General features: G+C 35.7%; 1 protein-coding gene across 1 annotated transcript; it reads right to left on the reverse strand.

Annotated features, from left to right (window-relative positions):
- Nucleotides 1-9561: 9561 nt before the first annotated feature.
- LOC133872912 (uncharacterized) lies at nucleotides 9562-24651 on the reverse strand. The gene is made up of 2 exons (XM_062310568.1): nucleotides 24457-24651; nucleotides 9562-12242 (listed from the first exon to the last, which is right to left on the reverse strand). Exons 1-2 carry the CDS (start codon nucleotides 24461-24463, stop codon nucleotides 10153-10155), a joined length of 2097 nt encoding a protein of 698 aa, XP_062166552.1. The 5' UTR covers nucleotides 24464-24651; the 3' UTR covers nucleotides 9562-10152.
- Nucleotides 24652-26076: the final 1425 nt, after the last annotated feature.

Genomic DNA, 26076 nt, shown 5'->3' on the forward strand with positions numbered 1-26076 from the left:
TATATATATAAGCCGAGTTCTTCCTTAGAATGGCATAGAATGGTGACACGTGGCAACCCATACTTTTTAGTGACTAAACCGGTCCTTTAAGTACTGAATCGGTCTTTTAAATAAAATTGAACCAGTCTATTTAATATATATCTCTCTCTATTAATTATACAATTAGTCTCTCTTTCTCAATTAATGATACAAGTATGATTCTTTTATGGAAAGAGGTATTTCTTTAGTATTTTATATTTTTGGTTGAAATCTAAATATGTTTCCATTTTGTTTGTTAAAATTTTTGGTTGAGCAATTCTTCATTTGAATGTTTATGAGATTTTTTTAATTTTTTTTTTTTTTTTTTCGTTCATTTGCTTTTTCGAATGTTTAGAATCATATAGGATTGAAATATAATTGGTATCACATCAACAATAAAAAAATTCCTGCTAATTTTCTGTTTTATACTTTGATAATCAAAATCATGGTTTTCTTCTTGCTATTTTTCTTCCTCATTCTTATTTTTATTCTAAACTACACCTATGGGAACAAAGATTTTAACATGTTTTAATTTATATGAATTAAACTAAAAATAAGGGTCTTATGTTTTAATTCATTTGAATGTTTTATGGGATATTTGTTTTTCTTTTATGTGATTTACCCAATTTTCACTTATATTTTGGAAGTATTATTATGTTTTTAAAAGCCAAAAAATGCAAAATTTTATTTGATTATTGTGTACAAAATGAATAGAAATGCTTTTACAATACTAAAGAGTTAATTAAGTATTAAATTTGAAATGCTTTTTTTTTTTTTTAATGTTCAAAATTATATGAATTTTATTTTTATTAAAACATAATAGGTACGTATCACACTAACAATATTATAGATTCCTACTATTAATCCAACTATTAATGCTTTGATAATCAAAATCCAGGTTTTTCTCTTGCTATTTTTTTTTTCTTTACACTTCTTTCCATTTTAAACTACACATATGAGAATATTTTAAATGTTTTAATTTATATGGATTAAAACTAAAATTATGGTTCTTTTGATAGTAAAATTTTATGTGATTTATATATTCATCCAATGTTCTTTGTGCAATAGAGAATTATGACATGTGGTGTGAACTCATAATTTTTAAACATTGAACCAGTTTTTTAAGTAAAAAAATCCAGTGAATTTTAAAGGTTGAACCGGTTTTGTCATGATTTTAATAAATTTATGTGCTTTAATGAAAAAGATCATGTGTGTTAATCTTCATGAGACCAAAATAAGGATTTCTTCGCATTATATCATTAAGTGTCATTGTAGCCACATTAAGTAGTAAGATTTTTTTAAAAAAAAATAAAATTAAAAACATACATTAATTTTAAGTGGTCAGATTTTTTTTTTCTCCAAAATTTTATTTCCTTATATGAGATTTCATTAAGTTCAAAATTTTAATGTACAAGATTATGGTTTCAGAATTTACGACTCTCCAAAATTATATAGAGACAAAATTTAAAACTAAGAACGTACTAATTAACTACCCATAATTGACCATATAGATATTGCATGTATTAATTTTAAAGAAACTATACAAGTAAGCTGAAAAGTCATATTACTTTCTTAGATTGGTTATTTTATCTCTCTTTAGGGTTTGAAACATCGTGAATTGTGCAATCAAGAGCATCCAGCAGCGATATTCAAGAGAAGAACAGAGTGTTGAAGTACATAATTTTGTTTTGTTTTTTTTGAAGAATTTTGCTTTATTTTCTTTTCCTATTTTTTTTTTCTTTTTTTTTTTTTTTTTGTGTAGGTTGAAGGACTTTAGATTTTATGCATTTTTATAATTAGAATCTAGATATTCTTGTATTTTTTTTTTTTTTTTTTTTTTTATACTTTTTGTTTTCAACCATGTCTACCTATGGGAATAAATTTTCATAAACAAAGTTTATTTTTCTCTGTATTTTTTTTTTCCCTAATGTTCATAATTATTTGTGTTTTATTTGTATTGAAATATAATAGGTATCACACAAAGATTTCTACTAATTTTGTATTAATGCTTTGATATTTAGATTAAACTATGTATTCTTTTTGATATTTTTTTTCCTTTATACTTTTCATTTTAAACCATGTATACCTATGGGAACAAAGATTTAAACATGTTTTAATGTATATGGATTAAATTAAGATAAAGACTTATGTTTTCCGGAATTTAATTTAATTTTTTTTTTTTTTTCGTTTATGTGATTTACTCCATTTTTAGCCATTTTTTTGAAAGTTTTTTTATGCTTGTGAAAGCAAAACAATGCAAAAATTTATGTTCATAATTATATGGGTTTTATTTGTATCGAAATGTTAATATGTATCACACCAATAATATTAGAGACTCCTGCTAATTTTTTAATTAATACTTTGATAATCATAATATTCTTGCTCTTTCTTTTCTTTATACTTCTTTTCATTTTAAACTTCTTATATAGGAACAAAAATTTTAATATGTTTTAATTTATATGGATTAAAATAAAATTAAGGGTCTTATTTCTTAATATATTTGAATTTTTTAATGGTTTTTTTTTTTTTTTGTATGATTCACTCAAAAAAAAATTTTGAAGTGTTTTTTCTACTTTTGAAAGCAAAATAACGCAAAAAATTATTTGTTTAAGCATTGAACGTGATGTGACAGGATTTATTTGATTCATTAAATGTTCAGCGAAAGATTTTGTTTTATTTTGTAAGAATTGGCTTAGGTGCTGTAAAAAAAAAAAATTACAGCACCATCTTTATTATTGAAAAAACTACAACACCTATGCTATAATATTTGGAATTTATATTTTCTTTTTGCTATTTTTTTTTTATATATATTTCTTTTCGTTATAAACAACACCAATGTGAACAAATATTTTAAAAAGTTTTGCTTTTTTTGGGTTAAAATAAAATTAAGGGTCTTAACATTTATTGTGTTTTTATTGAAAGATGTGTGATAATTTTTTTTTTTTTTTTTACAAGCATTTTTTAACCTATAATAAAAAGTACGATGAATATATGTTTCAATTTTGAAATTAAATTATAATGAAGAATCCCGCGCATAGTGCAAGTTATGAGCTACTTTAAATTACATTTGAGAAATCTCTACAGACTCTGCTTCAAATATTTTACTTTTTTCCTCGAGATGTGAACCTTAAGGCAAGTTTTATTTTTATTTGGGCTTATTAATAGTTTTTTTTTTCTTTTCTTTTTTTAAAAAATTGTTATCCTGGTATAACCATTTTTTTAATTATTAAAAACATTACCGTCATTTTATTATGGGCAGAGAACAAAGGCGGCGTTTCAAAAAATGCTGACAAATTTATAATTTTTCAGCGTTTTCCTGGCGAAACATAAAACGGCGAAATATTAAACTCTGTTGACAGTTTACTATATGCCGATAACAGGTACATTATCAAGGTTTTGCTATGTGCCGGTTATGGAAAATTTGTCTAGCGTTTTAGAATTTGTCGGTGCATACACGCCAACAATTTTTATTTTTTTTTTTTATTTTTTTTTTTTTTATGTTTCTCCAACACAAATTGGAAACATTGAAAGAATGTTTTCCGTCTTATATCAAACACTAGTAAAAGAAACACAAAAAGTGCCAACAATGTATAAACGTTTATCGGAGGTTTGTTTTTACACTGAGAAATATATAATACGACGCCTCGTACTTAACTACTCTTTGCTCCTTAGTGCACTCCATAGCTCGGAGCAGTTCCTCCATGTCTATAAGCCAATTTTTTTCTCTCTCCCTTGGGACTCAAGTTTCCTCCAAACACAGGGAAGGGATATTAATCAAATTCCTTAAAAGGACAATCTCTCTTCCCACTTGGAGTCCCTTCACCCCAAACCTTGACCAATGACTCCATTAGCAGATTTGCCACCGTCTCAAATGACTGGGTGGCTTCCAGTCACTCCTCGTCCTTTCATCGGGCTGGGAGGGTCCCTTTCCATAATTATTGCCCATGTCGTCTCATCTTGATTGCGTCGACATTTCTGCAGTTACCACGACCATTAGTCTTTGTTTCATAACACTACATCGAGCCTTTCTTAAGATGTTGAAACCTATTACGAACCTTACCCTACTAAGTTTCTATCCTAATACCATATTATCTTGTATTCTGGTGCAGGCACATACCTTAACTTATATCTAACTATTCTATTTAGATCACTCCTAATCCTTATATGACATTTCCTATATCAAGCGATATAGGAAATCCTCAAAAAATTTCAAGTCTAATATCCTCAAAAATTATTTCTTATTAAAAATATATCATTCTTGTACACTTATTTCATCCAATGCTCCGGTAGATTATTCCCTAAGACCTAACAGATTAGCTCTTATAGTTCGTAGAGGCGAATGCTCTGATACCATTTGTACGCCCTAAGAAATTAATTAACTGGTAATTGACCTCACGGTTTGCCTTCTAGCCCCATTCCACAAGAATAAGACTCAGTGATCTCTACTCTTAAAAATTGTAATATTACACAACGGAAACACAAGATATTTCTATCAACATTGATCATTACAACCAAAGTGTCTACTAAGAATCGTCATATTAATTGAAATAATACTATACAAATCGTCGATAGAAAAAAATCCAAACTAAATCTTAATATACAATCAAGCCTCAAATGCTAAGCCCACAACATCACCCAAAATTGCTAATTACCATGAATAGCCTTCAAAATCTTGCAATCAATCCTCAAGCATTAATCGAATCGATATCATTACGCCAAACGGCCGAATTAGCCTCGAGGTCCATCTCAAATCCAACATCTAAAGATAGTTCAACTATAAAACAACACATATTTTATAGGTGGAAAAGATACAAGTGCATGTCCATAACTTAGTGAGTAATAATACATATGGTGTACAAATTATCATGTAGTGAACTCAGTTATTTAGCAAAAGTTTATCAATCACAAGTAGTAATATAAATTAAGTCAATTTTTGAATAAAAAGAATGTCATAGGGAATGCATTAATATATATATATAGACACATACACACACACACACATACACACATATAGTACATGATATACTAAGTAAGCATGTCATATGTTAAAAAATATGGTCTACCCGAGATATTAACCCTTTCTCGGCAGGGTTGACGCTGTCCCGATTGACCTGTAAAATATATATATATATATATATATTAAGTAATCATGTCATTTGTTAAAACCATATGGTCTACCCGAGATATTAACCCTCTCTCGGCAGGGTTGATGCTATTCTAAAGGATCTGTAGTAAAATACCGATGCCTTGGATATTGCCGCATATTGTCATATACTAGCAACCCGACCGAGTCCAACCTCAGGTAGCCCACGCTACTAGCAAAGCCGTAATGGTGACCCATCCGTACATAGTGCGTCTTTCACAAAGAACCATTAGATCCAAGGTCAAACAATAAAACTTAAATCTCTTTGACCATAGGGTTAACTTGTATAGTAGTAAGCCTATGGCCGTTATCCCGCATGTACTAGTGTACCATGTCATACGATGAAATTTAATTCACAATCTTTTATATGCATGCATTTACAAACTCATCATTTTCATTATCTTGTTATTCATCAATTATATTTACAAAAATAGAGTTCACAATATTCTAAAAAATATTTCATGTGAGTTGTAAAACATGCATGTTTGATATATATAAAATAATCATGTTATTCAGAAATGTAAACAACAAGTATCCGTATGAATTTTACTCACATGAGTCGTAGGTGTCCACTGGGTAATCTTCTAAACACTCTCCAACCTCCAAATATGTGAAAATACCTGACATTAGTTCTAACCTCGAGCTAAAAAGTCCTTAAGTCTTAAGCTATTCAAAATAGGTTTACTGCCTTGCTATTGAACGTTCAGACGGAAGGTAGTCAAAACGTTGGGCCTCGATATCGAACATTCGGCCAAAATGGGTCGAACGTTCGATTCTCGACAAAAACCCACTATGAACTAAAAGCCCATTCTAGACCTCAGTTGAACAATACCTAAGGTCCTTGTATAATATCTAACACAATCCTAAACAACAATAACACTTCCATTCAGAAAGTGGTATGTCCAACATCATTAAGCTACTAATCCATCATTAATCTTGTATTGAAACAAAAACCTAGTTAGGGATTCAAACCTACAAGCTATGCTGCGAAAATGAACTAAACAGCATATAAGCAATAAGATAGCAACCTAACAACACTAATAAAAACAAGCTAGGCTAGAAAAGTTGCCTCCTTTGAAGAACAAGAGACCAAGAGAGCTCCTTCTCTCTCCAAGTGACTCACTCTCTCTCGTTCTAGGAACAAATTGATAGAAAGGGTAGAAATAGAAGAGGTGAGGGTGAGGGTATTTATAAGTTTAGAATTGCACAAGATAGGGCTGAGGTGTTATTTTTCAATACTTCCAGTCACCAAACATTCAAAATGTACTATCGAATGTTTGACTATCCAACTTCAAATATTTTAGTTTCCACTCGATCGCTCAAGATCCAACTTGAATGTTCTTCATCGAGTGTTTGATGTCTCACTTGAACGTTTGGCCTGCATAGGAACTCTTAAAAGTCCAAAATCTCACACTTTACAAACTGAGAACCAATCCTAGCATCCTTAAGTTAAAATTAAAGCCTGCTTAATCTTAATTAATGTTCGGGGGGTAATACACTGGGAGAAAGTTTACAAAACGTTACCTAAGTTCAAAATGACGTAGAAAGGACTTTTCAGAAATTTATTTTATAAAAGATCCCCACATTATGTTTTAAAGGAAATGAATTTAATTTACTAAGTACATTAGTTTTAAAGGTAAAGGTTGTGTTTTACATAGGTTTAAATGAAGCCAAGTTTGCAAATCCCTTTCAAAAAGGGTTCTAGTTTTCGTGACACATTTTCAAAGTGGAGGCTGATCACTTCACATACTGATTTTAACCTTACTTACTAAGCTATTGAATCACTATTCCAACTGTAATTTATTTTACAGAGGAGATCGACGAGGTTGCCGACCAGTAGGATTCGAAAGCACTGAGGGTAGGAAGGGATGACCAGTTGCGTAACAATAGCTCTTATTTTGGGATAGTGTTTATGATGGCTGTATTTAACTTATTTTACATAGCAAGGATCCTGACAAATGTATTAATGATAGGAGTGGAGGGCGGATATTAACCGCCCATATCCAATATTCACAATTATCCGATATCTGCACATGCGGATGTGGATGTGGATGTAGTTAGCAAAAACCAATATCTACATGTGCGTGTGCGGATAGCTGTTTTAAAGTATGCAGATGTGGTTAGAAAAAACTAATATCCGCACATGGTGATGTGGATAGCGGTTTTAGGGTATGCAGATACAGTTAATATATATACTATATATTTTTTATACATATTATATTTAATAAATTCACCAAAACGATGTTTTGGTGTTTAATATATTTTCAAAACATTTAGGCTTAAAAAAATTAAAACAAGTCCAAAACACAAAAAAAGTGGCCCAAATGTTTTTCAAAATCGTTTAAAATGAGCTCTAATAGAGACGAAAAAAAAAAGAAAAGAAAATAAAAAAAGAAAAGAAAAAGAGAGACTAAAATAGGTCCAAGAGACCCATTACCTAATAGGCAGATAGCGGATAATAACTGCAATAAGCTTGCGTGTCCGGTTGGTAAAAACATAATGCAGATGCGGATATCTAAAAGTGATATCCGCATTTTGTGGATGCAGCTGCTAATATTACAAATAACCGCATCCACATTCGCGTCCGCATATACGCCCTTAAATTTAGTGGTACACCTGGACCTTGTGTGGTAAGCACCCTGTAATATTTAGGTGTATCTTATATATGGACTGAGGTGTACCTCATAAAATATGTACATATATAGTTTAAAGTCATGTTGTCTGTTTAGTATTATGTGGACATCGATGGTTTAATACCGTCACCTTTTGTAATGCAAATGGTATATTCAGTGTTCACACAGATGTGGTGATGTAAACTGTAAATGTTTTATATTCCGCTGCATTTCTATGAGATCATTTTCATTAAGTAACGATTGAGAGAGTTGTTCACTCCCAAGCTTGTATTTTTCAGTTAGTTTAAGCAAAATGGCAAATTTGTTAAAAAAATATGAAAAGACAAATTTGCTCTTCTTTTTCTACTAATCGGATCCTCTCCGGTTCAGTTGAATTGGAGAGGATCCTTATCCCTCGTGTTTTTCCTAAGGGGAGCTGGGGTCAGATTCTCTCCATTTAATTATAAAGTATGGGCATAGTTGTCTTTTCATATTCTCATCCTCTCCATTTGAAATTGATAGGATCCAAATTCGAGATGGAGATACCATTAAATTTTTACATGTACCATGTAGAAATTAAAAAGTACACCAGAATTACTAAGCTATTTATAAAGCATGTTTTTGTATAAGTAAGTGAAGATTTATTCATAAATCAATTGTTGAAAAATATTTTTTTTTTTTATATATTTTATTTTAAAATTATTTACAGCCCCCTTAGATAAATATTCTGATTTCGTCGCTGGCCTTAATCTATTTAGGTCATACTTCACCAATTTAATTTTTGGTGAAATACTATTAGCTATTCTTTTTTATTTATTTATTTTTTATTTTTTAAAGAGAGAAACTAGTTACTGGTTTGTCCTGTTTCTAAATATCTTTATTTAAAATAAATTTAAAAGGGAAAAAAAAAAAAAAAAAAAAAAAAGAAAAAAAAGAAAAAAAGAAGAAGATAAAAATAGCCTAGCGTATGTAGGATCAAGTTACATGATGGCTAGCTAGGTTTTCTTTTCTTTTGATTTTCTTTTTTTTTTTTTAATAATTTTACGACTTCTATACATTTTGAATTTTCTTAGAAACTCTAGGATTTTATTTTTTTTTTTAATATTTTTTTTTTTTTTAAGGAGTACTAATAACCTTAGGATTAGGATATCTATTTTATTACTGAATAGCTTAAAATAAATAAATAAAAATTATTTTATTCCTTCTTCCTTTTGTTGTGAGGGAGGGATTCAAGAGAGAAAAAAGTATTCTTCTTCCGCCTTTCCGTATGTCAGTTAGAATTAAAGCAAGAGTTTTGAACCATCTCCACGGCGTCAAACAACTTGTAAAGGTGGCTAAAGTTTATACCACGGAAAATCAAACCTTGTAGCAACCTGCTGAAAACGAAGCAACAGAGCACCCCTTTCTTCTTCACTCACCATTAACCACAAATCCTCAAAACAATCCAAAATTTATAAAGCTTTATCACAACCCTGAATATTACTCGGATTCCAGCCTTCCAGCATTGCACAAATAGTTCCAAGCAACAGAGCAACAGTTAATCCACATCTAATCTGCTTAACTTTTCCATCTCTTCAATCTTCTAAAATATGCTACACGAATCGGTGTTGCTGGGAGCATAAACCATATGCTCTATGCAAACCGCCCAAGCAGAACCAAATGAACCTCCCTCTGGCTACATAACAGTTACAGCATACTTTGAAATTGAATACTGATCATAATTCTAACAATCAAGGACAGGAACTTATGACGGATATATCAATTTGAACAGTGGGATAGAGACTGAAATGACCAAACAATGCTGCTTGTAAAAATCTCATGGACCATCACACCCCCCTGCCGAAAAAGAAAAAAATAAAAAAGAGCCAACACATTTACAGACATGGTTAATGCCCTGAACAAAGCAGAATACCGAGTCCAATATCATAGCCTCACAATTACACTAACTTCAGGGCAATCTCAATGACTCATTTCTTTACAAAGGAATGGTTGTAATTAATACAGCATATGTCCATAAGAAACTCACAAGAGCTGAAAGAAACGATCTTCTCGATCCTCTACATAAGTTGGGTGCTGAATTGCACATATATGTGAAGAATTGCTGGAATACTCAGTCCACCGAACACACTATAACCAGACAGTGTCTGTACAACATTGACACTTTGTCACATCCATGCATATGCAAAAACCAGTCCCAGAGATATTCAAGAAGCGAAACAGCACAATCAACACCCAGAAATCCAAGATCCTTGAAGGAGTTAAACTGACATCGTGTTTCAGAGACTTCCACCGGAAGTCCGTATTGCCCACAATCAGGAATATATAATGATAAAAATTATCCAGATTATTTGTTTCACCTTTGGCAAATGGAAAAATATCCTAGCCTGATGTGTCGATTTCCTTCCCATAATCTTCCTCACGAATATTTCTCCTTAACCTTCTTAGCCATATATCATAGTCTATCGGATAAGGTGTTCCACATAGACTGTCAACATAATCAGCAAATGCTTTCAACACAGTTGAGACATCACCAAGCTTCTGCTGAATCAACCTCCTTGACCAAGAGGTCTCTCTCCACTGCAATGCTCCTTCAACTGAATCCAGATCAGGAAAAGCTCCACCAGTGGAGTAATAAAGCATATAAACCAGACTCTCTGCATCTGAAGCCGAGCACAACTTTCCCTCCTGAAGAGCATAAGTTGATGAGAAATGAAGATTCATGGCAGGGCGGTCCCTATCTTCAAGAATAGCATGTCCCCAGCCAATAAGAACAAAATAAGGATGCTTCGCGCCAGACCTCACGCAAATTATATTCTCTGGCCTGATGTCTCCATGCCGAATCCCAGCAGAAGTGGCAGTCGAAAGTGCAGACAAGCAATCATGACAACACCTGATTGCCTCCTCTGAACCAAATCGACCTCCACTTACCATGTCAGCCACAGTTTCTCCAATTGGGCTGGTCACAAGAATTGGAGTGCCACACCAAGGGTGGTCACAGTTTCCTCCTGCACTGGGTCTTCGACACTCACCAGGATGAATAATCCTGCCAGATGCACTCAACTGCGGCAGATACTTGCAAGATAGGCCTTTCTGTTTCATGATGGTCAATATTTTAGTCTGTCTCTGAACTTGATACCATAAATTCATATCTTCCCACGCTGGTTCCAGCTGAGAAGGATGGGAACCAACATATAGAAACAGACTTTTTCCTGGGTCTTCCACAGGAGATGCAAGGTAATATGAAAATTCAGCTGTACTCAGGACCTCGTTAATCTGATAACCCCTTTGCCAGTTTGAATCCTCTAACCATAATATTGATCCTACTTCTAACTTCATCATCTCTTCAGAATGAATTTTATTGGAATCTTCTTGAACTTCAACAATTTCAGGGGAAACAGTATGTTGCTGATACCGAAATAGACCATTTCCATTCACTCTGGTATCCTCCAACTGCCTCTCCACTCTTCTTGTTTGAAGGCGAGAACCATGGTCAACAGCTAAATCCTCAATGGAGTGCTTGGGCATTCCAGCAAACTGCATGATACAGTGGAAGGTTGCAAAGAGTACCTGTAAAGCACCAATATCTCCCCAATTGGCATTTCCAAGCTTGTTCCAGATTCTATCAATTGGAGAAACTGCAATTGTAGAATGGTTTTTTATCCAATCAGCAGCACATTCATAAACGTTGTTCACATCATATTCCAACTTATGTACGTCTCCTTCAACTTTTACAACCCCACCATATTGAGAATCAACAAGAAGAACAAAGACTGTGTTTGAAGTCTCAGAGAAATTCAATCTGCTTAAGCTTCTTGATAGTAGTATACGAAGAGCATAGAAGAGGGCCTCCCCTAGCACAGAAAGAGAAGGCCGCTGGTCACTATCCGCAGCAAGGCTCCCAATATCAGGCCTCAAAAGAGCCAGTTCAAGAATATGGTCCCACTTCCCATGGGGATGCCTAGGGTTTTGAAGCATTATACCAGTAGCACAAAGATCTCCAAGCTTACCATTAGCAATGGCCTCCTCAGCCTGGTAGAATTTCAAGTTAGCATTGGACAGACAGCTAACAGAGAAAGGCATGGGCTTATCCTGACTCCAAAATGCCTCCCACAAGCCCTTGACACTCGCATGTAAAAAGTCTTCAATTGCAAGATAAGCAGTTGCTTCTACAGCATCAGAAGTAGAAGCATAAACAGCATTGGGCATCCGAATCAGCTGCTGAAATGTAATCCCTTCTAATGCATAATCAAATTTTTGAAGTTCTATTAACTCAAAAGGAACGTCAAAGGCAGGCGTTTTTGCTGCCGACTTTTCTGATAATAAATCAAACCAGTCTTCAAGTTTTGCAGTCAGGTGTTTACTATCCCCAAATTTTTGAAAGAAGTCCTTTCGATTCCGAGACCTACTACTAGATGATACACTAGACCTTTTTGTCCCAGACCCTACTGATTCCTGGTCTGGGAATTCACCTGTCAAATATGAAGTGTTCACAAATCCTTAGCAAACACTAAAGAACTAAATGATATATAAACAAGATGCAGCAAAAAATTATCAAACACCAGCTGATAGATTTGACCACAGCAATATGAGATACACAAAAGCATGTCAACGTTACAAGAAGGCATTCTTTTCATAGCTTTCATCTGAACCAAATTATGTGATAAGAAGAGACCATATAATGTGCTCATCCTCTAGCAAATACCCACCACCAAGCATTATGGGTGAGAAAAAAGAAGAAAAACAAGGGAAGAGATTGAGTGTATGTTTGGTAAAGTTTTGGAAAAGTGTTTTGGATTTTGTGTTTTGAAAAGAGTTTTTGAATATGTAAAAATTGAGAAGTGTTTTCAGTAGGAGCCACATTTGAAAAGTCTTGCTTGTAGGGTCTATAGAAGAAAACTCATTTAGTAAAATTTTTGAGAAAAAAAAATTGAAAAGCAAAAATTAGATAAGTGTTTACAAGAAATAAAAAGAAACCAAACCAAAAATTAGGGGTAGCAAAAAAGAAACAAAATAAAAAAGGCAAAAGATCAGAGGTGGTCGCGCGGCCAATCCCTTTCTCTGGTTAAGGGTGGCCATGCGGTCATCTCATCTCTTTGATAGAGTGACTTTCAAAAAATATATATATATAAGGAACAAGTCAATCTTCACACCTGAAAAATAATAATATAATAACAATAATAATAAGCATGAGTTTTCAAAATATTCCTATATGAAGGTTTGGAAATTTCTAAAAAAAAATTGTATTTAATTTTTTGAGAAGTGTTTCATGATTTATTTTGAAAAGTGTATTCGTGGTAAGTGTAACTATTCTAAAAAGTGTTTTTCAGTGTTTAAAAACAGGAAAGAGAAATAAAACACTTCACCAAACATGGTCCAAAAAAACACAATATAAGATTCTTATTTATCTATCTATTTATTCTTACCAAAAAGAAAGATCTAACAAAAAAAATAAGATTCTTATTTATCTATTTATTTATTCTTAAGTGCAACAAAAACAAGATGTGAAAACACAATCACTCCCTTCGCGGACATCGTCCCTTATCTGTAGTTATCAGACCATCAATTCAGATTTAAGACCATGACACTGGCTGTTGAGTACGGGTAAGAATGTAGACATCTAGGTTGTACCTGCTAGGCACTCCCTTTGTGTATCGCAATGCAACAAATCTTAAGTTCTACATAGCACCAACATAAAGGTCTTTAGCTGGAAGCGTATGATGTTGAATAGGTCCTGCTCATAATGTATTAAAAATTATTGGAATATTTAATTTGAATAAAATGACTTCCTAGTGGCACATTATCAAGAGAAGAAGACCATCTCTCTCTCTCTCTCTCTCTCAACAAACACACCATGTCATTTTTTAAGCTCTGATGGGGTATTGGCCACTCACTACACTTATTGTGCTAGCCTCTTTACATAAATGACATCTTTTCATCAGAATATTCTAAAGGTTCCAAAAAGTAGATGCAAATCCATTGCTCCTCTTCAATTGTTTGTCATCGTACGAGTGTCACATAAATAATACTTATAAAAAAAAACGAGTGTCACATAAATAATCTTGTAACGTTGTAAAGCTTGATTTGAAAATTCAATACTCTAAATTCTTTTCTTTTCTGGAAAAATAATTGTTGTTAGAATTGGCTATAAAGGAGTTAATACATACACATAATCTGTGAAACCTTTTAGACACAACATGTAGCTTGAAAAACGTAAGGTAATATAGCACCCATGGAGAACACCTAACGAGTACCATGGCCATCCTCTAGGCTTACCCAGACATTTTGACAACCATGCTACGACCAGTCCCAATTTTATGGAATTAATAGCAAATCCTCAGTCAACAGGGAGTATATGCTATTTTAAGAGGAAATTCAAAGTAACATATTTCCTTGCAGAACAATTGCATCAATGGAAATGACAAAATTCAAACAATTATGACCTTAAGTTTATTTCCTTCTGAAGACCTCCTTCAGTTTATACAAAATATCAAACATTAGTGTATCACATACACAAACATATATCTCAAATTGATTGGACAGATTAAAGGTAAGATATTCTACAATAAAATCACCAAACTAAAGCACAAATAGGAAGATCAAATATTGATTACAAATAACACACGCACATGATATACAAATCAGGGTTATACCTCCTGAATTGAACGACCACTATTACTGAAATCACAACAGATCTACTAGAAAGAGTAAATCAAGTTCTTCGAGTCGGACCTTTGACGGTCAAGATGAGAGGATTTTGGATTTGGAGATAACAGCTACCATTTATGAGGACAAGAAATTTTCCAGTCCTAAACTATTGACCAACAAATCCAAGTCATTCTATAATTTAAGCCTCAAAGTGAAAAAAAGAAAATGCTAGTCTCTCATTTTCCAGCCAACATCTCTCTCTTTCTTCCTGCAATCAGTCCCATAGAATGACTCATACTCTCCCTTTGTTTATTACAAAATTCAATAGCACGGTATTGCGATCCTCTCCAATTCAACTTCAGTCAATAATTTTGAGATATTACTGAACCTTGTCTTCAAATCCACCCACACCCTAGTTTGGGGCAGTTCATTTATCCCGAGTCTACTTTTTGACACATAATGTAACTCCCCACCCAAAATAAATGTGATAATTCGCATAATCCACGTGACGCTACTACTATTACCTTAAACAACGCAATGGAAAATGCCATGTATTCTTTTTTTAAAACCACAAACTCACTATATACTCTAAATTGGACACCATAGCACTAACTAAAAGATTACTTCATTAACGGATAATATGTTTGATAATAGATACATATCATTGCTACCCTATACTACATTATCCAAAGTTTATACATACACAAGGTCTGAGCCTGGACCTCACAAGCTGGACCTTCCCCAAATCCTAATAGTAGTCCAAGTGACTATCAAGCACCTCCTTGCCCGCTACAGCTATATCTGTAAAATTAAACAATTTTACAAGTGGAAATAGTGAGCCCACAGCTCATAAGCAAAACATCCCATCAATATTGTGTGTGTGATGTGAGCCCCTATTTACTCCAAAATGTCTCTCCCTGTTTGTCAAAGTCATTTTGAAATAAAAGCTGGTTTTTAAGATCAAAATAAACTTTTCTTTTATAATGGATGCAGAGTTTTTAGAAAAACATCGCAACAATGTGCCTTTACAGAAACGTTAGTGTAAAACTTATGAGAGAGATTTTTCTTTCATAGTAGATACTAAAACTGGAAATTTAGCATTTTCTTTTCTAATATCATATCATAGTATACATATTCAATTCATTTGCTTAGCAGATAAAAATAAGAAACATTATCGAAATCAAAACAAGCTCCTGAATACATTTATAATCTAAAACATATTCTTTACTTTACTAGTTTAATTTATAGTTTTATTAAGCATACTCCCACACTTAACACTATGTTGTTAGGCATACTCCCTCACCTAACATTGGGTCGTTAAGCATACTTCTCCACTTAACATTGGGTCATTAGGCGTACTCTTCCACCTAATATTGGATCGTTAAGCGTAATCCTCCACTTAACACTGGTCATTAGGTGTACTCTCCCACCTAACACTGGGTCATTAAGCGTACTTCCCCACTTAACACAGGGTCGTCAAGCGTATTTCCCCACCTAACACAGGTTGTGAAATGTACTCCCCCACTTAACACTAGGTCATTAAAATTTTCATTTCTCATAAAACTTCTATTCTCTATTAAACTAGTCTTTTCATTTCTAACACTTGTTTTTCTTCACAAACTTTTCTTTTAAATTCCTTTTTCTTTTTTGGATGAAGAAGAAGAAACTTTTAAAACAACAAGCAGATTACAACGCATACTCCAGCTGCAAACCAGCAACTGGACCTCTGCTGCATAACAACAGCACAACACAGATACAACTCAAACACCTAGATACAAATTCCAACTGAAGGAACTTAGCAGCACAATACAATTGAAACAACACAAACATTCCCCACCCTACAAACTCTCAATCTGCTCCAAACACAGAGACGGACTAACTATTGCTTTACAAACCAAAGACCAAAATTATTTACATAATATCCGATTGTGAAAGCCCCATCTGCAGCATAGAGATTTGTTAATGATCGAGGCCTTGAACTTTCAGCTCCCATGACTCGAGTCTGAATCTCCCAACCCATTCTTTTAAATTCCTTTTTTTGTAAACCATGTAAATCAGAGTGAAATATATATTAACATACATAAAATACTGAAATTGCAGGGCTCATAACCACAACTAAAACTATGCATATACATGGTAAAAGCAGTTCATGATAAAAATAGTTATGATGTTGGTAGGAAGCTTTACTTACTAAATCCTTCGCCTACTCGTTCTTCTACATCACATGTCCGTCTGCATCAAATTAAGCTTACTCGTTAGGACCGACTTTCGTTTGGAAACCCTAAAAGTCATCCTAGACACTAAACCGTCTTAACCCTTGCGAAAAAACCCTAATTTTTCACATCTGGACAGTCCCGTTCGAACAGAATGCAAGCGTAATTGCAAACAGGGATCTCTAGAACCGGCTCATTCGAATGGGGTCAAAATACAACTTCAACCGGAGCTTTTTGTTACTCCCTCATTTGAACGCCACTTGTGCTGTTCAAACAGCAACGTGCGGAAACTGCACCCCAACTTGAAAAGCCTACTTAAATTCGATTTTTAACACTCCCAAATCTTCCTTTTACCCCATATAAACCCTACGCAACCAAACATGCATCTCAAAACACCAACTTTTTACGTTAAAAAACCCTTCCTTTTTATGACAAACCTAGTTTCTCTCTTTTCTCAAATCATATCTCAAGCATTACCACAATAACCACAATACTTCTATTTAATCAACACAACTTCAAAACTCAACATTTACTTAGCAACACAACTTCTTAGAATCTCTAAATAACAAAATGATTACATCAACACACTAAATCACAATACAAAACTTTGAGTTCATGGAGAGAAGTGTGTTCAACTTACCCTTGGAACTCCTCTTTATCTTCTTCCTCCAAACTCACCTCTCTTACTTTCTCTCTCAAGAATCACTCTAAAAAATCCTCCCTTAGCTTTCTCTCTCGAACCAAATGAATACAAGAAGGGACGAGTGAATTTTCTTTCAGTCCCAATTGCTTAAATAGACAATTGTTTTGACACTGCATTGGCGTTCGAACGGGATATGCTTTCATTTGATTGCCGCTGATTTAGACGTATTAAATACGCGTCAAGTCAGTGTCATGTCTCACCACACAAATTTTGACACGTCGCGATGTTTCTCCATTCAAATGAAACATTTTCCTGTTTGAGCGGGACCTAACAGTCAGCATTAAAACATTCATCCAATTAGTCTTTTCCGCTTGTGATGAAATTGTGGACGTCAATCTTTACCCACCACTCGATCGCGGGCTAACACGTGGAGATGTTGTTCCGTTCAAACGGCATGTTCTCCATTTGAACGCTATCAACTCAGATTTGATCTTGGCCATTTGTTTTCCTGCCGCTAATTGACACATGGCACCATATCTCATTCGAACGGGATGTTCTGGTTTTGGAAATTTTCAAAGTTTCTTCAACTTAGGTTTTAACCCTTAATTGATTCAATGCCTAATTGGGCAATATTGCGCACATGACAGTAAATCAGGCATAACTTTCTCTTAGAGTATCAGAATCACACATATAACCCCAATCCGGAAAGCTCTTTTCAGCACGCAAGTCGTGATCACCCAGCTACGCTCGGTGAAAAGCCATTTTCGAGCACAAAATCCACCATTTTCCCCTCTGCATCACTATTTTAAGTTATCTTGGCCATTTTTAGGAAATAATTGTTTTCTTTGGGGCGACAAGGGTTCTCTTTTCTCTTTTTGTGATTATCTCCCTCCTACTAAATTCCTTTTTCAACTGTAATTCCCAAGTTCCTATTTATTATCACACGCTTATCATGGCATTTCTAGTTCTGGACGACACCAAAATATATACTTAATTTATTATTCTACTTCCTCATCTTCAATTTCCTAGTTTCCTTTGGCCTTTATTTGTCTCGAGTGCTACACATAATTACATATATTCTTCTAAACCATGATCATTGTAGTAAGAACATAAGGACCATCATCATGAGTTTAAAATTTGAATTTCCATTTCAACAGCCATCTAAACTCAAACACGGACTTTCCAATTAGTTTTACCCCAAATGGTACTTCCTCCATTTGTAGCAAGGGGGAGGGTGAAGTTGTGGGTGAGTCCCACCGGGTGCGTGTGAACTTACCAATCAAAGAAACTCAAAGACAGACTTGCACAGAAACACAAAGATTAAAATTATCATTAAAGTTAGTTTCTTATTAAAATTTCATCACCATAAATTGGAGGGCGGAACCAAGTGTCTAAAGGAATCATCTTGAGTGTCCTTCACATTTACCAACAGTATACTAATCTCACATGTTAGATATAAGTTCACTCACCCCAAACTTTAGAAAAACTATAATGATACCTATCTACTAACAGAGAATCACATATGAATAGATCTTTCTATAGGATGATACATGTAAAACATTTGAGAAATGAAAAAAAAAATATATATATATATATGATAGAACAAGAATATTTTGGCTCTTGAAACCGTACTCATCTATTGAGTTTTCATTGATATATATAGGAGGATACAAGAGAGTTTGAATTACAATACATGACTGTATCTCATTCCTATATAATAGGATTAGAATTCTTAGCTATCTTATCTCTTATCTATTTATCATAGAATTTGAATTCTAATATAACTGAATCTTATCTAGCTTAACACTAGAGTTTGAATAGAAGTTGATTTCCTAGGTAGTATCCTTAATACCCTCCCGCAAGATCAACGGGGAAGATCGCACGTTGAGCTTGTGACATAGGTGCTGAAAACGTTGGGAGACTAGAGGTTTAGTAAGTACATCCGCAAGTTGATCCGAACTAGGAATGAACCGGATTTCCAAGGATTTATCAGCTACCCGATCACGAACAAAGTGAAAATCGATCTCCACATGCTTTGTACGAGCATGAAAAACCGGATTAACCGACATGTATGTAGCCCCAATATTATCACACCATAGAGTAGGTGGAGAACGTAAACTGATTCCAAGTTCTTGAAGTAAAGCACGAATCCATAGGAGTTCGGCAGTAGTGTTTGCAACGGCTTTATACTCTGCTTCTGTTGAGGACCTAGAGACTGTAGGTTGTTTGCGGGAGCTCCAAGACACCAAGTTAGAACCAAGAAACACACAATATGCACCCGTGGAGCGGCGATCATCGGGACATCCAGCCCAGTCAGCATCTGAGTATGCTTGCAACTGAAGAGAAGAAGTACGGCTAATAAGAAGTCCATGAGAAATTGTGTGTTTCAAGTACCGAAGAATTCGTTTCACAGCTTGCCAATGAGGTTGAAGTGGGCGGTGCATAAACTGGCACACTCTATTTACTGCAAACCCTAAATCTGGTCTTGTGAGAGAGAGATACTGTAATGACCCTACAGTACTCCGGTATAGGGTTGGATCTTCCATTGGATCACCAGTGAAAGCAGAGAGAGTTGAAGAAGACGCCATAGGAGAAGATATAGGCTTGGCTTCATGCATATTTGTTTTCTTCAAGAGATCCAAAATATATCGTTTCTGTGAGAGAAGAAGACCCGCTTCCACTCTATTGACTTCAACACCTAAAAAATAGTGAAGATCACCCAATTCTTTTACTGCAAAATCAACACTTAGAAGCTTCAAAAGTTCTGTAATTGCACCTGGATCTGAGGCTGTAATGATTATGTCATCGACATAAATTAAAAGAAAAATAGTTACTGTCTTGGTGCGATAAATGAATAGAGAGGTGTCAGCCTTAGAACCTACAAAACCAATCTGAAGTAACTTATTGCTGAGACGAGAAAACCAAGCTCGGGGAGCTTGTTTTAAGCCATAAATCGCCTTTTGAAGCTTGCACACATGATTAGGAAAGCTGGGATGAATAAAACCAGGTGGTTGTACCATGTATACATCCTCGGATAGAAAACCATGCAAGAATGCATTCTGAATATCAATCTGCTTGATGGACCAGCCTGCTGAAAAGGCAATAGAAATAACTGTCCGAATGGTTGTAGGCTTGACAACAGGACTATAGGTCTCTCCAAAATCAACACCGGCCTGTTGATGAAACCCCTTAGCAACTAGACGTGCTTTATGACGTTCAATAGACCCATCAGCTTCCCGCTTAAGCTTGAATACCCACTTACAGCCTACAAGATTCTGAGAAGGCTGCTTAGCAACAAGAGACCAGGTCTGGTTTTGAAGAAGGGCATTAAATTCAACCTGCATAGCCTGTCTCCATTCCGGAACTTTGACTGCATTGGAGAAGCAAGTGGGTTCAACAAGGGCTGAATGTGTTTCTGCCACTAAACCCTGTGGAACAGGGTATCGGATGGTGCCATCTGTAAGTTGCCTCTGCTGAAAAATGTTATTCATTGACCTTGTACGCATGGGATGTACCCGAACAGGAGGACTATCTGTGTGGGAGATGGAATTAGGTTGACTAATCTCAGCAGAGGTAGGAGAAGGAGAACTGGAGGGAGAATTAGAAGAGGAGACAACTGCTGGAATATGTAGCTGAGATGTGATAGGAGGTGTTGGAAGTAAAGGAGGTAGAACCGGTGCCAGAACTGGAGAAGGGGAAGGAGAAACAGTAGGGACAGCAGCAAAAGGAAATTGATCTTCATGGAAGATGACATCGCGGGAGATGTATACCCGACCAGACTCAAGGTGGAGGCATTTATAGCCTTTGTGATGCGGACTGTACCCAAGAAAGAGACATTCTTTGGATCGGGGGGAAAACTTATGAGAATTATAGGGTCTTAAGTTGGGAAAGCAAGCACAGCCGAACACCTTAAGAAACTTATAATCTAGAATTTGTTTAAACAGTGTCTCAAAAGGTGATTTATTATGTAACAAAGGTGTTGGCAAGCGATTGATAAGGTAACAGGAAGTGAGACAAGCCTCATCCCAAAATTTTTGAGGGAGATGACTTTCAGCCAAGAGAGCTAGAGTAGTGTCAATGAGGTGCCTATGTTTTCTTTCGACACATCCTTGTTGTTGGTGTGTATGAGGACAAGAGATACGATGAGTTATGCCATGAGTTTGAAAATAAGAGTGAAGTGTGCGATATTCACCACCCCAGTCAGATTGAACGCTTATTATTTTGGAATTGAGTAAACGTTCAGCCATGGCTTGAAATTGAAGAAAGGTTGGCATAACATCAGATTTAGCTTGAATTGGATAAACCCAAGTGTAACGACTATAAGCATCAATAAAGGACACATAAAAGCGATTTCCATTAATTGAAAGAGTTGGGGAAGGTCCCCATACATCTGAATAAACTAATTCTAAAGGTTTACAAATGCTGGAAGTAGAAGAAGAAAACGGCAATTGATGACCCTTAGCTTGTGGGCAGATCTTGCAAGGTGTGACTGCCTTATTGGAATGAATCGGAAGCTGAAACTGAGAAAGAACACGGTGGACTGTTCGAAATGCTGGGTGACCTAAGCGCTTGTGCCAAGAAGTAGATGATGTACGAGCACCAACAAGTGCTTGATTTATTGGTGGAGAACTCGATGAGGGAAGAAGGTGATAGAGACCATCTTTAGTGCGCCCTTGATGGAGGATGATCCCGGTTTGAGAGTCCTTAATGACAAAGAAAGATGAATGAAATTCAAAAAAGACAGAATTATCAAGTGCAAATTGTCTAACCGAAAGAAGATTTTTACAGATGGAGGGAACCCGAAGGAGTTGATTTAGAACAAAAGTACGACGAGAAAGAGATACAGAAGCTGAACCAATATGAGAGATAGGCAAACCTGATCCATCACCCACACGGATTTGATCCTGTCCATGATAGTCCTCATGAGAGATATTGAGGTTCTGCAGCGTATTTGTCATATGATGAGTAGCCCCAGTGTCCGGGTACCAAGATTCCTCAGCTGGTAGAGCCGGAGATGTATAGTAGGCCTGTGGAGAGAGCTGCTGTTGTGGGGGCTGAGACTGTTCAGAGTAGGACATATCCTGTCGATGGTAGCAGCGAATAGCAGAGTGACCAGGTTTGCCACAGATCTGACAGGAAGGCCGGGAGGAAGAAGCCGCATCCTGAGAGAGGTAGGAACCACGTCCGCGGTTACTGGAGGAAGACCCACGGCCTCTGTTGTAAGGACGACTACCACGTCCGCGAAAACCACGTCCCCGAGAAGAGGAACCACGGGTGGAGAAGTTTGCAACAGGGGAAAGATTATCAACAGCTGGAAGTTGCTGATCCAGTCGCATTTCATGGGCGAGAAGATGACCGTAGAGTTCATCAATGGACAGGGGATCGACTCGGGTTGTGACAGACGTCACAAAGGGATCATATTCTGACCCGAGACCCTTGAGAAGAAAAGAGACGCTCTCAAAATCATTGAGAGGCTGACCGGCAGCGGCTAGAGTGTCGCTTAATGTCTTGATAGTCTGAAAGTACTCAGTGATTGAGTTGGAGCCCTTCTTGACAGTGGCGAGTTGAAAATAAATCTGCATGACACGCGCACGAGCTTGAGAAGCAAACATGGTGAGAAGCGTGTTCCAGAGAGCAGCAGACGAGACGCATCCAATAGCATGGACGACGTATGGCTCGGACAGTGTAGAAATTAGGATACTCAGGATCATCTGATCACGCTGAGTCCAGGCAAGGAAGTCAGGGTTGACTATGGTGGCAGGAGCACCGGCAGTGGAGTTGGGATTGGGAATAGTTTGTGCAGGAGGTAACGAGGAGCCATCAAGAAAGCCATAGGCATCTTGGCCCTTGATATAGGCGAGAATTTGAGTTTTCCAGGCATTGAAATTGCCTTTGGAGAGTTTAATGCTAAGGTTGTGGTTCATATTTGGGACGGTGAAGACAACTGTGGGTTGGGTAGGTGGCGGAGGTGGCGGGGGAGGCTGGGAAGCATTGGAGGTTGCCGAAGCAGAGGACTCAGCGTCAGAATCGGCCATGGATCACGACGTTGGTCGGTGAGAGGGCTCTGATACCATGATAGAACAAGAATATTTTGGCTCTTGAAACCGTACTCATCTATTGAGTTTTCATTGATATATATAGGAGGATACAAGAGAGTTTGAATTACAATACATGACTGTATCTCATTCCTATATAATAGGATTAGAATTCTTAGCTATCTTATCTCTTATCTATTTATCATAGAATTTGAATTCTAATATAACTGAATCTTATCTAGCTTAACACTAGAGTTTGAATAGAAGTTGATTTCCTAGGTAGTATCCTTAATAATATATATATATATATATATATACACACATTCATGCCTTTATATTTTCACAAGGAAATCTCTGAACCCAGATGGAAATTTCCGTGATGTATGCTTTGCAAATGAAACACAATGAACCAGGTCCATTTTCATATTTACTCGAATAAGTGGAAATACATATAGCCTGTAAGAGGATAGCTAGATTTTTTTCAAAATGAGAAGGGGACTTCATGCCTCACAAAGCAACAAGTTTTTTCAAGACAAAATTGTTGGAGTGTGTCTTCGTTGGATACATAGAAGAAAGAACATAAACATAAAGGGCAGAGGCGCAGGTGGGGGCGAAAGTTTAGACCAATGTTATTGCCTGAACTCGGTAATCTGCTGTTCCTTTTGGAAAATGCAAGATCTTCACCAGAGAGTCAGTGATAAGCAGTTTAGACCAATTAATGAATCAATTAATGAATGAATGAAAAGGAAAGCGCAAATGTACCTCGGCGAACCTCTCAATTGCACCAAACTCTCCAATTAAGTTTCAAAAATAAAAATTACGATTACAGGCACATATTCTTTTTGAAAATTACAAAGATACATTTTAACAGCCTACTCGGGTTTCACTCATTTCTAGAATGGCATTGCGGTGTATACACAACAATCGGGTAGGGAATTCTCAAACGTTGCACAGTGTTCAAAGCGAATCCGAAAATACTGAGGAGAAATTCTATGAAATTCAAGCGAATCATAAACATAAGCAACGGAAATAGTAGAGGGAAGAAAATTTCGGTCAATCGGGTTGTTAGTGAAGTAAAATTCAGTCAAAGTGGAAGTCAAAAGAGAGAGAATTTAGGGTTGAGAGAGAGAGAGAGAGAGAGACATGCCTTCCATCACGATTCGCTTTAGAGTTTCTTCCGCAACCTCGGATCTTTCAGCTCCGAAAAAACGCCCGGCTGTCTGTCAATGGCTCTGTTTTCTCTCTCTTTCAAACGTCGTCTGTCTGTCGTCGTTTGTACTTTGTGCTCCACTTCAATAAGATGACTCATGTCCTTCTACTTTCTTTATTACCTGCAACGGTTTAATGCGAGATACTGCCGTTCTTTTGCCTTTACTTCTCGGCTCTCGCGACTTTTTTGCGGAATTTCATTGAGAAAAGTACATGTATCTCTCGAATTACCAATTTATTATTTTTTTTTGTTTTATTTTTTGAAGGGACCAATTTATTATTGTTAATATCACTAAAACTATTATGACATTTTTAGAAGTAATTAACTACTCAAAATACACAATTTTTTTATTTTAATTATCATTTTTTTCAATACAAACTCTAATTAATTATTTATTTCACTCTTTATTTTTTAAAATATTATTTTTCAATGAATTTTTTATTGTTTTTTAAAACTCCAATCGCTTCCCCCCCCCCCCCCCCCCCCCTCTCTTGTCACCAACCCGGTCATCAAGTCTCTCCTAAATCCTCAAATGGAAACCTATATAGAATAAGAAGTGATTGGTATACAACTGTTGTGCAATTGTTGTACAATTTTTTAGAGACATGGAATGGGACCCATGTGGTGGGTCCCACCACCAGGGGCGGAACTAGGTGAATGGGTGGGGGGACGAATGTCCCCCTCAAAAGTTTTGAAATTTATTTTAAAATATGTAAATTTATAAATTTGTCGCCCCAAAATATTTTTTTTGCCCCCCCTATAAATTTTTCTTTATATTTTGACACCTCTTTCATTTAAAAGACCAAAAATATCCCTTGCTTTTACCATTCTCTTCTAACCAAATACCCAAACTTGGTTTCTTTATTTTTTTTCTTGACACTTGAGCTTACGTAACAATCACAAGCCTGCTACCTACACGTTTGCAATTTAAGGACCAGCAAAGTGTGGCTCATTCCTCATGATGTCATATGTTCTACCGTTCCCTTTTCTCTATTCTTTTCTCTCCTACTCTCTCAATTCTAGCTTTGGTTCAGAGTCTCAAATACATGCAGAGATGGTAGCAGACAGGCAGAGGTGGTGGCGGTGATTTTCTTCCTGGTTTTCTTCTAGGCGGTGCTGTATTTGGAACTCTAGCTTATTTTTTGTTGCTTAGGTGATTGGATATCCTACTTTTATTTTTAATGAATATCGAGGCAATGTATGAACCATAACTTTGATAAGTAATGCAGAGATGGTACTAGACTAGCAGAGGTGGTGGCGGTGATTTTCTTGTTGGTTTTCTTCTAGGCAGTTTTGTATTTCGAACTTTAGCTTATGTTTTTGCTCCTCAAGTGATTGGATATCCTACTTTTATTTTTAATTTTTAGGTATTAGAACAATTTTCTTTTTATTCTATGGCAGTATGCCACCATCTTGTTCTTGTAAGGCCAACTGGCATTGTGCCAACATTAATTATAATAATTAGAAATTTAGAATATTAGGTACTTAAGCTTCTCCATAAATGTTACTTCTTTCTTTTACTTATAGCTATACGAATTATGGATCATGTGCTTTCTA

Source organism: Alnus glutinosa, chromosome 7 (assembly GCF_958979055.1).
Source record: "Alnus glutinosa chromosome 7, dhAlnGlut1.1, whole genome shotgun sequence".
Classification (NCBI taxonomy): Eukaryota; Viridiplantae; Streptophyta; class Magnoliopsida; order Fagales; family Betulaceae; genus Alnus; species Alnus glutinosa.